Source organism: Rhinolophus sinicus, linkage group LG03 (assembly GCF_036562045.2).
Source record: "Rhinolophus sinicus isolate RSC01 linkage group LG03, ASM3656204v1, whole genome shotgun sequence".
Lineage (NCBI taxonomy): Eukaryota > Metazoa > Chordata > Mammalia > Chiroptera > Rhinolophidae > Rhinolophus > Rhinolophus sinicus.
Window position 1 is genome coordinate 179,085,915 of NC_133753.1, and position 14,294 is coordinate 179,100,208.

At 41.8% G+C, this 14,294-nt stretch overlaps 1 protein-coding gene across 14 annotated transcripts in view; it reads left to right on the top strand.

Annotated features, from left to right (window-relative positions):
* Positions 1–14,294, top strand: part of DROSHA (drosha ribonuclease III) — a 111,561-nt gene that overhangs the window by 87,839 nt on the left and 9,428 nt on the right. For all 14 annotated transcript variants that reach the window (XM_074329031.1, XM_074329033.1, XM_074329035.1 and 11 more), the window contains 4 exons: positions 1,884–1,928; positions 3,791–3,948; positions 4,972–5,077; positions 13,605–13,746. In XM_074329031.1, coding sequence (XP_074185132.1) covers positions 1,884–1,928; positions 3,791–3,948; positions 4,972–5,077; positions 13,605–13,746 — 451 coding nt within the window. The remainder of the gene's footprint in view (positions 1–1,883; positions 1,929–3,790; positions 3,949–4,971; positions 5,078–13,604; positions 13,747–14,294) is intronic.

Genomic DNA, 14,294 nt, shown 5'->3' on the forward strand with positions numbered 1-14,294 from the left:
AGTCAGTGATCGTTTTTCAGAAGAGCAAACTGAAGGTGGAGGCTTTGCCTAAGGAACTTAAGTTAGTAAAAGGTAGAACTGGAATTCCAGGCCAGCTCTTTTCCAGGAATTTCTCTCTGCCACCAAGGTGCAGCAGAAACTTACTTCCTTGTACAGGGTAGATTAAAGGAACTGGACACAATTGAAGTAGTCTAGTTGTGACGTGTTAAGCTGTTACACCAAGATGGGTGGCAGCCGACATCATAGGAGAAATCACAGTGTTTCTGAGTGTAAAACATAGGAGAAAGGAGAAAGATTGGAGTTGGTGGGAAGAAATAGCTGTTTGTCGTTACTGTTAATATCATTATTGATAGTAGCATTTTCTGCGTGCCAGCACTGGCTCTGGTGCTTTGAGTACATGGCTCACTGAGGCATCAGAGAATACTTGGCAGTAGGTAATGTAATTATCTTTGTCTTATGCTTGAGGAAAGGGAGGCTGAGAGAGGTTATGTAACTTGCCAACATGGAATCAGGATTAAAGCCAGGCTGCCTGACTCTGGAGCCTGCAGTCTTCTCTAACGCCATACTCCCTCATGTAAAGGTGAAACGTTATTATTTGGTCATTTGGGTGTGAGGTAAAAGATACTCCTGAAGGCACATATTGTTAAGGACTTATAGCTTGGATGAGAGGTCAAAACTACAGCAGAGCTGAACGAGTCACCTAAACTTAGGTTGTTGTAGTTCAAGTAGCGGGAATGGAGGAGCTCTCCAGAGGAGCAGGAAGTGAAGAGGCCAGCGTGAGGCTGGAGCCTGGGAAACATCCATTTGGATGGCGGAAGAGGACAAGAAGCATGGAGAGAACAGGAGGAAGTTGTAAGAAGGGAGTGACAGTCAGTTGTAATTCATGCCACAGAGAATTCAAGGGAAAGGTTATTGGTTAAGAGAAGTCCTTTAAAATGCCTTAAAAAAAAACCAAAAACAGTTTGATAGCTGAGCATTTTTTTTTTAAATATTGGCAAAAAAAAACACACAAACCCACAAAAAATCCCTAAGTGTCTTTAATTAAGAAGTTAGTTGTACAGAATATCAGGTATTTTATTTCACTTTGTCATCATGTGTATCACAGGGGTAATACATTTTTGTATACCTCTTCCCACTCCCAAATAAAAAAAAAAATACTTTCCCCGCTTATTAAAAATCTTTCATTATTTATTTCAAAAACCTGACATAAAGACCAGAAAGTAGACTCACTCAGAGGCTCCCTAGAGTCTAAAACTGAAGGAAAACCGCTTTACTCCTGAGGAAGGCCTAATTATAGCTGCCTCTAGATTTAACTCAGTGGATAAAATAATTCACTGGGCTTCTTCATAAAGTTCACTCATTCCCATACGTCAGGTAAACATTTGCAGTGACCCACAGTGAAAGTGTGATCTTACAGAGCTAAGAGCTTAGGAACTAGTGCTGGGATGTTTTCTACTCCATCTGAAAACAGCTCATATGAACAAGTACCTGAAATAAGGACATTTGAGTTGAGTTTTAATTACAAAAGGCACAGCTGATGCACATTTCTGGGGAATGGTAAACTGCAAAATATGATTAAAACTAGCTTACCCCGGTGTGTTAGGTTATGCAATCTGTAACTTAGTTTGAAAAGATGTCTTTGACTTCTGGGGGTGGAGGTGACTCTGTTGCTCCCCAGCTTAATAGGCTAATTAGAGTCACTGTAGGCAGTTTGAGTGGTGAGTACATTAAAAAAAAAATTAGTTGCTAGCGCTATTGAATTGGTAATAAGTGGAGTCAGCATCTGAAATAGTTCAGTATTTCAAATAATGGCATTTTATTTAGTACTCTAGAGTGTGTTAAATGGCTCCCTAGAGCATTAAAGACATTACTCCATTTTCCAGGACTTGCGCGAAGTCTGGCTCAATTATCCTCTCCACCCACTCCAGGTAAGTGTGGCCTCTGGTCTGCAGCGAGCTTTGTAACTCTGGGTATTTGTGTTCCTTTAGTTTGTCTCCTTTTCCCTCCTGCTCTTATCCTTAGATTCCCTTCAGTGGCACTATGACTTTAAGCTGGGGTGTCAGAACTGGAAAACTTTGGAACAAATAATTACCATGTTTCCCTGAAAATAAAACCTAGCCGGACAATCAACTCTAAAGCATCTTTGGGAGCAAAAATTAATATAAGACCTGGTCTTATTTTACTGTAAGACCGGTATAATGTAATGTAATGTAATGTAATATATAATATAATATAATATAATTAATATAATATAATATAATATAATATAATATAATATAATATAATATAATATAATATACTGGGTCTTATATTAATTTTTACTCCAAAAGATTCATTAGAGCTGATGGTCCGGCTAGGTCTTATTTTCGGGGAAACGCGGTAAATGATCCCATATGTTGCATTTGTGTGGTCTGGGATAGGGAAGCATTGGGATGCATCTTTGCCTTACAAGGCAGGAAGACCTACTTGTGTGGTTGTGGTTTGTTCCACACCCCCTCTCCCACCCCATCCCCTCAAAAAGTGATATTCAAAGCCTCTGTTGACTCCAGTATGTCTACATGCCTACTATTATAGCGAAAATAATATGGAAGCAAGTCTGGGCTTATTCCAAAGTAGAACTAATACTAGATTAACATTGCTAAATTGTAACCTAATTTGGATCTTAGAAATTGAAGGCTTTTGGCTCAGATTGCGTAAAACATTCTAAATTAAAATTTTGTGTGATAATTTTTTATTCAAGATTTTGGAATTTTAAAGATCCATATGAGGTGACATCTTTTTCCTCAGTTGGCTTAAAAATTCTTACTATTGTTTGCTTTTATTTCTATTTTACTTTGGAGATATATTTATGTATATATATATATATACACATACATATGAGTATACAATCACATGTACTCATATGTATACTTATACATACATATTGTTATATATGCAGGTATGTATATTATATATATAATAAGAATAGTCACCAGTGACTGAACTCTCTCATGAGAGGCTTTACAGTAATAAATGGCATTGATTCAAAGTACTTTACAAATATTTTATTAGTATGAAATTGCCCAAAGTTGTGGAAATATTCATTTTAATTACCCTTTAGCTATTTGTTCTTTGCCAGTTGTTAGAGGCTCATTGTTATGTGAGCACCTGCCTAGTGGTATAATCGTCTCCATGGTAAGCTAGAGTCAGTTTAATGATGCTCATTTGCCAAAATAGGTTGGTCTCTAGAAGACACAGTGGTCAAGTTACTCTAATGCAGTGGTTCTCAAATGGCAGTGTCCAGACCAGTAGAATTTACGTCACCTGGTAACTTACCAGAAAGGCCAGTTCTTGGTCCTTACTCCAGACGTTCTGAATGAGAAACTATGTGGGGTAGGGCCTGGCCATGTGCATTTAACAGGCCCTGCAAGGGTTCTGATGAACACTGAATTTTGAAAACCATTGCGTTACTATATATACGAGTATGTATATATATATATATTCTTGACCAGCAGTTCTTCAACTTATCTCTTCCTTGGAGAGTTAGTATAATACTTGGGATTTTGAACTGTCTGTGTACAGTACTTGGACTTGAAATTTGATAGAAGATTGGAAAATATTATTTGAACCTTCTTTAAATATTAGGTTTGTTTGCCATTCAAAGGGATGAGAAAGAAGCTTCCATGTTTTATTGGCATTTCAGAAATTTCCGCTCATGGGAGAAGGAATTTACAAAATACTGTCTTAGAATTGATAATTACTCTTGCAACCAAAAACGGCACGATTTTTATTTATTTCTCTTTTCCTGTAGCTACAAGAGCCAAATACTGACCGACAACTTATTGAGACTTCTCCAGTTCTACAGAAACTCACTGAATTTGAAGAAGCAATTGGAGTAATTTTTACTCATGTTCGACTTCTGGCAAGAGCATTCACATTGCGAACTGTGGGATTTAACCATCTGACCCTGTGAGTTACAAGTACTCGTGTGGTTCCATTGTGACCATATAGATAGGCAGTCCCAAACCTTTGCTGCGTGTCCTTCAAAGGAACTGGGATTGCAAACATATTCTAGGAAATTGTGAGCTGGGTGAGTAGCCAGACACTGGTGTGGACCAGGGGATATGCTCCAATCCAATATTTTTGGTCTCATTGTCATGCATCTAATTTCTTCGTAAAGTATAATAGAAGTGTGAAGGAAGTAAAAACTTACAGAACAGGTGTTAGATATTTTAGGCTTTCTAGGCCATGTGGTCTCTGTCACATGGTCGATTCTGCCATAGTAGCTAGCATAAAGCAGCCACAGAAAAAATGTAAATGAATGAACATGGCTAGGTCTCAATTAAACTTGACTTACAAAGGCCATAGGCTGAGTTTGGCCCTCCAACCCCTGCTCTAGATGAGTTATTTGAAGATGAACTAGTATAATAATTAAGAAAATTACCAAAATGTTATTTCTTTGCGTGTTATTTTTCATTCAGTTTTTGGCTCCCCTCCCCCAAATCAAATATTCATAACTCTCTTTAAAGAATCTTGTCATAGATTTTTTTTTTTTTAGTGTTCTTAAACTGGATTCCAGATTTGAATAGTAGAGTGTATATTTCAATAAAGAGGTAAAGATTTAACAAAGAAAATTCTTTTTGTTTTGTTTTGTCTGTAATGAGATTGTGTGTGTAAGATTGTTGTCTGTACTATATCTTTCAGTTGACACTCCTCAGCTTCTGATTAGGACTATGTACCAGTCTTTATTTTAGTAATTGTTTAATCCTTAGATAGTGCTCATTGCATTCTTCCTTGAAACTCAACCTGTATTGAGTCAGATCGCTTCTCAATTGAAGGGTCTTAGGGAATTATATTTAGTTTTGTGCTTTAAAGCAAGATGACAACATTGCCTTTTAAAATCATACCTTTTTAAAAATTCTGTTTTTTTTGTTTTGTTTTGAAATCTGTAAATGCTTACTGATCCCTTTACCTTGATGTTTCCTTTTTCAGAGGCCACAACCAGAGGATGGAATTCCTAGGTGACTCCATAATGCAGCTGGTAGCCACGGAGTACTTATTCATTCACTTCCCAGATCATCACGAAGGACACTTAACTGTAAGTTTGTGTTAAATCGTTCCCTCCAATAACATTACTGTGTAATATGAGAGCGAAGTTACAAGAGCCAAACGTCTACCTATATAATTGGTGACTTAGTTCTTAGTGACTTTAGCATGCACATTATACAGTTTAATCATTTCATTATGCAAATTGTATACAAAGCAATATATGATAAGAACTCATTTTGTACTTTTCCATGTAATGATTATTCTGTGCAAGATACTGAGCTAAGCTTCATGGGGGAGCAAATATTAGTTGACATCGAGTCTATCCATAAAGAGTTTATTTATCTACATCCATCCATCTATCTGTGTGTGTGTGTGTGTGTGTGTGTGTGTGCACATACATGTACCCTATAAAAGTATAAGTAAGTAATACAACTAAATACAAGGGAGAATCATGTTACGTATCATGAAGAGGCATAGGTAAACGGCTCACTTGTGCTGTTTAGGAAAAGATCAGATTTCTTTTAGGTGTGGAGTTCTCAGAAAGCTTCATGGATATGATGATGTGTGAGTCTTTAAAGATGGGTAGGATTTGGCCACTGGGAGTTAGTGGGAAGAAGTTTCTATGCAAAGACATTCCACATGTTGGGACTGTCGAAACAAGGACAAAGCATGAAAAATCAGAAGGTAGAGGGGCAATAGGGACTCAGTGGCTTGGCTAGAGTTGGAAGGAACTTACAGAGACAAGGTTTGATTGATAGGCAAAGTGAAACAGTCCCCATTCCTCCACTTTTTTCTCATTTTATGAAACTTTAGTGAGCTTTTTTATTTGCTGTGAGCTGTTTTTCCTCTGTGAAACTGATCGGTACTATAGTCGGAAGGTGAACAAAACACACCTGAAAGCCAGTTGTGATGATCTCTCAAAGCACAAGGAATAACCTTTGAGAAATCCCTGGAGAATTGGGCACTGAGAAAGCAAACGCTTTATTGGACGAAGAAAATTGCCGTAGTCCACCTTATCCATGGTTTTGCTTTCTGTAGTTTGTTACCCGAGGTCAGCCACGGTCCGGAAATATTAAATGGAAAATTCCAGGAATAAGCAATTCATAGGTTTTACATTGCGCACACGTCTGAGTAGCGCGATGAAATCCTGTGCTGTTCCAGTCCGTGCCACCCAGTCACAAGTCCTGACAATATCACTCCTTGAGTACCCTCCTCAGCAAGGTCACCCCAGTCCTCTCTACCAACTTCTGTCAACTGGACCGCTGCAGTAGTTTCTGCATAGCTGGCAAAATATTACAGGAATATGATTGACAAAGAGACCCAGTTAGGAGGGGTGGCATTTGGGAAATCGTAGCGATCTCAAGGTTGTGTTTATACAGAGCCCTGGGCGTGCAGCACGCTCAGGTTTCCCCTGAGACGTTGGCTGCTATTTCAGAAGCTGGCCTTTTCCATCCTTGTGGGCATTCTGTATTCTGTATTCTCCTGTGACGGACATTGGCTCGGGCAGAACTCCTTCAGGAGGCCCAGGTCTCAGGCCCGTTTGACAGTGTCGCAGCTTCCGGCCCTGGTCTTTCGGGTTAACTCCTGCTCCCTCCCACCTGATGTGTTTCACGTGCTACATGCAGTGGAGTCGCCTCACAGCCGACCTCTTGGGACCACACTAGCCATTCCTCTTCAGTCCACTTTGGTTGTTCTTCGTCTCCCCAACCTCTTAATATTGGAATGTCCCAGTTCTCAGACCTCTCTTCTTTTCTACCGACTTCCTCTCCGTGAGTGGCCTCATGGCTTTGAATCCGTTCGTATACTACTTCCTAATGTACGTCTTCACCCTTTACTTCTGCCCCTAACTCCACACTCATATGTCTATATATAATCTAGAGGTACACTCGAATATCTAGATGTACAGACGCACTGCAGTCCCTAGTTGGACTTTATCAGGCATCTCAAACCTAACATGTCCAAAACAAAACTTATTTTCACCCCCACACCTACATTTCTCTAGGTGCTCTCCGTATCCGTAAGGATCATTACATTCTTCTCGTTGCTCAGTTTAAAAACCTTGGCTTCATCCTTAACTCTTCTTTTTCTTACACAATACACCTCCTAACAATTAGCATATCCTGTTGATTTTACCTTAAAAGTTTGCCTGAAATGTGACTACTTTTTACCAGCTCCGCTGTTACCACCCTGGTTCAGGCCACTGTTACCTTTCCCTTGAATTACGACCATAGCCCCCCGACTGGTTCATCACCCCACTTCTCAGCCTGTGTTCACATATGCTAGAGGATTCATTGTTTTTAAAATGAAGTCAGACTACAACCCTCTGTGTAAAACCTTTCAAGGTTAAGGGTAAAAGATGCAGATGACCTGCCTTCTGCATCTGTCTCTGACTTGTGTTTCTTAGACCCTCATGTTGGCCTCTGTTGATCCCTCGGGATGCTGAGCAACCCTTTGCCTCAAGGCCTTCGAGCTATGGGGACAAGCTATGGCCAGTCCCTCACCTCCTTCAGATCTCTGTTCAAGTGTCACTACCTTGCTTAAACTCCATGAGTGTAAACTCAGGTCTAAAACCCTCATTCCCGACTCCCTGGTTCTTGGTGCTCAGCACACATGCTCTGAATGAGTGAATGGCTGTTCCATCCCAGGCTAACGCTCTTTGGATGTTCTTTGTGACTAAAGAACAAGTAGGACCCCGGGTGGTCTGTCCTGCTCGCCTGCCTGGCCTCGTGTTGCATATTCTTTTCCCCCTGCACCGGCCTGCTTTGTGTTCCTCCAAGTGCCCTCCTGTCATCGGGCTTTGTACGTGCTTTTCTTCTACCCGGAGTCCATTCTGCTTCCAGTGCTTGCTTTCATTTGCCCTGCATCGCCTACCCTTCTGTTTGATGTCAGTTCTGGAGTGACTTCTGGATGCAGGGGAAACTTCCTGGTCCCCTCTGCCCCACCGTCAAAATTCCACACTCTTTTCCTTCCTGGCACTTGTTTCAGTTTGACAAACCCACTCTCTTGGAGGTTCTGTGAGAGCGTGTTTTTATTTATCACTATATGCCCAGCAGTGCCTGGCATATGTTAGGCCATCAGTACATATTTGATAAATAAAAGAATGAGTTTTGCAAGCAGCTAAGTCATACAGGGAGGGAAGTGTAAGTGGCAGTGGAGGGAAGTGGCATGTTGTTTTAATATATAAGGAAAGAAGCTGAAAACTTACTTATGAATGTCTAAAGATTAAAATCTGTGGAGGATTACTTGTTATATTTGCATTTGTTGGAGGGTGGTGGCAAATCATTTGTTATTGTAATTAAAGAGCACACAACTGCAGTAGTTTCACACTGGGAGGAATTAGTTAGCTTTGAGCCATTCCCTCACTGGTTTTATAGAGAATAAGGACAGTTGAGCAAATGAAGTTGTAGTTTTCAAGTTTTGAATGCTGATGGGGAAAAAACCTAGTGTTCTATAAGCTGGGTATTCAAAAAGGCCTACCTGGGAAGGAATGCCAGGCTTCTCTAATTGTTGTAGGAAGACAGTTTGAATTGGAATATAAAGGGAAGAGGTTCTATTTCAGAGACTGAAGTTTTTGTTTTTTAGGTTAGAATCTACCAGTAGAGTAAATAGTGAGAGAGTCTCAAAGAGAATTTACTCAGACCAGAATGCCTGTCTGGCCACACTTTCAAGTTGTAACACTTGCACATAAGTTTTCTCCTCTATTTCTTTCTTCTCTCTTCGCCTTTACTATAAGCTACTGAGCCCCAAATCGTTGTCAATCCCTTGCCTACTATGTGCAAGGTACTGTGTCCAATGGTGGCATGCACCAGCGAAATGAACTTACAGAAAGTTTTGTTTTTAGAGGAATGATTTGGGATAATGAGAGAAAGCAAGGATTACAAATCAAAAGTTTGAGAACCAGTGATCTAATCCCTTCCTGTCACCTCCAGGCAGCTTTAAGCATGAATCATTCAGATAAAAGGTATCTTATCTATAAGACCTCCTTGAGAAGAAAGATCCCACAGCCTCCTGGTTGAAAGTTCTCCATCACTGACATAATTTGGCTCTTTGTATCTGACTTGCATTCTGTCTGCTAGCATTTGTGTATCTTTTCTTTAGTTACCATGGGAAATGGAGACCATCTGGCTGCCACTCTTGGTGTGATAGACCTGTGTGGCACATCGCTGTCACTTGTAATAATATATTTTGCCTTCACCCTCTGCTCATATATTAGAGTCCTCCAAATCGTAATCACAGTCTACTCATTTCACACTAGGTGGCCCTCACGTCCCACAGCTATGGTTTCCTCTTTAGAATCAAGAGTGAAGGGAATAGTTGGAGGAAGAAAGCCAATCGGTTTCTTTGTTTTAAACCAATAAACCTTTTTCTTATTAAAATTTAAGTTTAATTATCAGAGACTGCTGTGCAGCGATGATAGAAAATCAGATTCTCAAAATCAGAACTTGAGATTTGTGACATTTACCTGGGTCCCTGCCATTGCATCAGGAACTCACCAGTACTTTTCTCAGCTTTACCGAGAGTCCTAACTGCAGCTTTCTTCACTTTTTCTGGTGATTTCAAATGAAAAAAGTTTTTGGGGGTTGGGGTAAAGGGGAGGATTAAAAAGAAAGTTAAGGACCACTTAGCACTTGGTAAAAATGGAAACCTTTGAAGACAGTGAGTGGACATGTGTACAGAACATTCTGCAGTGAAGACAAATCCAGAGGAATTCCCAGAACTTTCTGTAACTTTCCCGGCAACGGAAGCGCGAGCGTATCTTGCCTAACGATGGTGCCACCGTGGCGACCAGCGGCAGTGCGTGTCTTACGTGTCCATTATGTGCCTGCTGGTCATCGTACTAGACGTATATTCATTCACGCCCATTCTCATTCCCACCCTGTGAGGTAGCTACTGCTTTCTCCATTTTATAGATGAGGAAACTGAGCCTAGATTTAGTAACTTAGGGTCACTTAGCCAGAAAGTGCTGAGGCCTCAGTTTGAACCCAGGCAGCTTGAGGCCAAATCTTTTGCTTTTTTCCTACATATGTAACACAAGGCAGGGTTTGCAAAACAGTCTGATAACTATCTCATGCCCAACTGGTGCTTACTGTTTGTTTTCTAGACCACTGAAAAAATAAAACGTAGATATTGCCACTTTGTAAAACAGTAATTTATAGCATCAACATCTGTAAGCTTTCCAACCTCATGTCTTGCTCCATTCAGATTCATCCACCAAAGTGATCTTTCTAAAATCAAAAAATTATTCTGCCACTCTTCCCATGTGACACCTCTTGGGACTCTTTCCCCTGACAGGAAAATACAGACTTATTTACATCACATGCAAGACTCTGTCCAGAGGCCGGCCAGCCCCACCTGTCAGCTGTCCCCCACTGAGCTCTGATTTCTCCTCCAGTTCCACACCCAACAGTCACCTTATTGTGTCATGGCCCCTAGCTTTTGCCAGAGCTCTTCCCTCTTCCTGGAAAACCCTTTCCCACTGTCTTAGTCCATTCAAGCTGCTGTAACAAAACACCACAGAGTGGGGGCTTATGAACAGCAGAAATTTGTTGCTCACTGTTCTGGAGGCTGGAATCCAAGCTCACAGTGCAGCACGGTCAGGTGAGGCCCTTTCTGAGTGCAGAGTTGCTGCACTCTCAGGGTGGAAGGGGCGGGAGATCTCTCTGGGGCCTCTTTTATAAGGGCTCTAATCCCATTCACGAGGGCTCCACCCTCATGACCCAATCGACCTAATCACCTCCCAAAGGCCACACCTCCCAACATCATCAGCCCTAGGGGTTAGGATTTCAACATGGGAATTTTGGGAAGACACAAACGTTCAAAACCATAGCACCCACCCTTCTCCCACTAGCAGACTCATTCTTTTTCAGTTCTGACTCTATGTTTATCAGATTTTTAAAGAAATGCACATGTCCACGTTACATTCCCAGAAATTCTAATTCCTTGGTTCTTGGAAGAGGCCTGAGCACCGTACCTTATGATTCTGATGTAACAGCCAGGTCAGTGAGCCTCTGAAACAGTTCTGCTCTGGGGTCAGGTCTTCCAGGAGGCCTTTTGGAAGGTTGGGGTGGAGAGGAGCACTTGCGTGTGCCATGGCCGCTGCTGTCACTGCAGCTACCACAGTGCGTGACAGTGGCCAATCTGTGTGCTGCTTCCTTCAAAGATGAGCGGCCCCCAGAGGGCAGCAGTGGGATGTTGCTCACTGGGGATGTCAAGCTATCAGCACAAGGCCTGGCATAGAACTGGCCTCCCTGGTGGTAACTGAACTGCCACACTTCAGGTGGTTTTCTGCCCTGTGATCCCCTGTTGATCCCACTTGTTGGCAAACAGCATGATTCATTCTGAAGCAGAGTTCAGCAATGGCCAAGGAGGGAAGTTCTCATTTAAAGAACTGCCATTCAGACTGTATTGTAAAGAGCCCAGGTCTTACTTCGTTTCAACTCATCTTTTAAATTTAAACTGACTCTAAAAATATGGGAGATCTAGAGCTTCCTTCACCCCTACTGACTTTTGCTTCAGGATCTGCGTTTGGGCAGGAACAGAAAGGTCTCACTGTCTGCCCGCCCCACTGCTGCTTTCAGACCTGTCAGGGTCTATTTTAAGGAAACCTGGAAGCTTCCTCACTGCCTTCCTCCTTCCCCAGCAGGACTGTGCAGCAGTGAGCGAGGCTCCCTGACACTGGGGGGCAGCAGCAGGGGCCCCCTAACCAGTGATGTGTCGTGGTCTGGGTGTGCTCACGTATACATCGGGCTGTGAACTCAGAGGCATAGGATCTCCATATATGCAGCCTTAATCCGTTTTCTCCTCTCACCGAAAGCGCATATTGAGAGAGAACTCAACTTACTCAGCATAGTCGTATTCTCAAAATAACTCTGCTATTCCCCCATGGCCTCTACTTTGAGAGCCTCTCCCCTCCCATTGGAAATCCAAACCAAAAAAGATGTCTCCCTTCCAGCTTAATTATTCTGTAATTACAAGATATTAGGCTGGTGGGCTCCCTATTGGTTCATTCTTCTATTAATGTTATATGCTAGGCCTTTTTAATTTTGAGCTTCTCTGTGGATATTAATTTTAATGAAACACTATATTGAAGGAAAGATAGAGTTAGGGGGAATAAGAAGAGGAAGGGAGCAGAGACAAGCAAAAGAATAATAGTCTGTAACTCAACAGCAAGCATGGCTTATGAAGATCAAGTTATAATTCTCCTTCATGAATCATTGTCAGACAAATTAAGAACATATTGTTTCTTATTTATCTATTGTCAAGGATGCAATCTCAGGCGTTGAGAATAAATCTTGATTTTCATATGCTCAGTTGACACTATGGAGCCACAGAGCATAAAACTTGCATCTAATAAACCAAGTGTGATGGAGGAAGGAATGCAAGGGGTGTGAAACCAGCACAATTCGCAGCTGCTTCCTGCTCCCTTGCCCTGGTGTCAGCAATATTCCTTAACAGAATTGTTGTCATAGGCCGAGAATTTGTTGTATCTATTATAAGAAAAGTCCTAGTTGTGGGTACACTATCCCCCCCCATCTCACAGACTGGACACAATTGTCATCAGCCTTTGATGAGTTCCCATCTTTGTGTTACCGGCTTCCCCGGCCTCCCTCCCCGCCTCCCCCCAGTGAGTGCTTAGTGAGTGTTAAATTCCTAAGCTGGGCTTGTTTTATGGGCACCTCCTCCAAGGCTTGGTTGCATAATTTTCATGCACTGTTTAGTATTACTACTTGGGTAGTTTTTGCAGGACTTTTAGCTGACTGAAATTCCTAGTAGAAATTCTTTGTTTTGAATTCCTGAAGTTGAAATAGGAAAATTATATTTTTTCATTTGATCAAAGGTAAAGGGTCTCAGTTTGAAACACTGTGACTCAGGGTTTGTAGTACAAATATTCAAAATAGTCAAAGTGAAAATGTGGTAATAATTTAAGTATTTTAAGTAATATTCACTAAAACATCACTTCTATAACACCAAAATAAGCATCACTGCCGTGAAACTTGAAACTTATTTTAGACTTTCTAAAAATGCCCCTTTAAAACTAATGTGCAGTGACAGAAAGCAGGTGGAGGTTGCCCGGTGGGCAGTGGGTCGGATTGGTTGACTGCAGAGGGATACAGCGAACTTGTTTGTGGTGATGGGAATGGAGAGGGCTGTCAGAACTCACCTAACTGTACTTAAAATGAGTGCATTTTCTGGTCTGTAAATTACCCTTCAATAAAGTTAATTTTTGAAAATTGTCATGCTCCTGTATTTAATAGCATCAAACTTAATGGAGGCTGTAACCTTTAATCATAGTAGAACATCCCCTGCAACATTGCTCACTGCTACTAAACAACTAAATGAACTATTTTAAATGTCAGTCAGGTCAAATCCAGGAGCAAAATAAGGTATTAAGGAGAAGCTAGAAGAATGTGGAGTTTGTCCCTGATGCCTGGGGATAGCGGCTGAGGACTTTAGCTGTTGTTTACACTGCTGACCCGATCGGTGACATGGTCTCAGGCTGGGGGGTGCCCCACACCGAAGCAGGAGAGAGACCAAAAGGGAAATGGTTTCTAAATGTACCTCAATTTCTTCGCCAGTTATTGCGAAGCTCTTTGGTGAATAACAGAACGCAAGCCAAGGTGGCGGAGGAGCTGGGCATGCAGGAATACGCCATCACCAATGACAAGACCAAGAGGCCGGTGGCGCTCAGGACCAAGACCTTGGCAGACCTTTTGGAATGTGAGTCCTACGACATGCAGCTTTTCTCTCAGCCTGCAGATTCACAGCTTCAGTCAAATGGGCCAACATTTATCCTTCTCATTATTATTATTATTATTATTATTATTTTAAAGATTTTATTGGGGACGGGGAACAGGACTTTATTGGGGAACAGTGTGTACTTCCAGGCCTTTTTTCCAAGTCAAGTTGTTGTCCTTTCAATCTTAGTTGTGGAGGGTGCCATTCAGCTTCAAGTTGTTGTCCTTTCAGTCTTAGTTGTGGATGGCGCAGCCCAGCTCCAGGTCCAGTTGCCATTGTTGGTTGCAGGGGGCACAGCCCACCATCCCTTGCAGGAGTCGAACCAGCAACCTTGTGGTTGAGAGCCCACTGGCCCATGTGGGAACCAAACCAGCAGCCTTCAGAGTTAGGAACTTGGAGCTCTAACCACCTGAGCCACTGGGCTGGCCCTCATTATTATTATTTTTATTTTTTTATTGGGGAATATTGGGGAACAGTGTGTTTCTCCAGGGCCCATCAGCTCCAAGTAATTGTCCTTCAGTCTTGTTGTG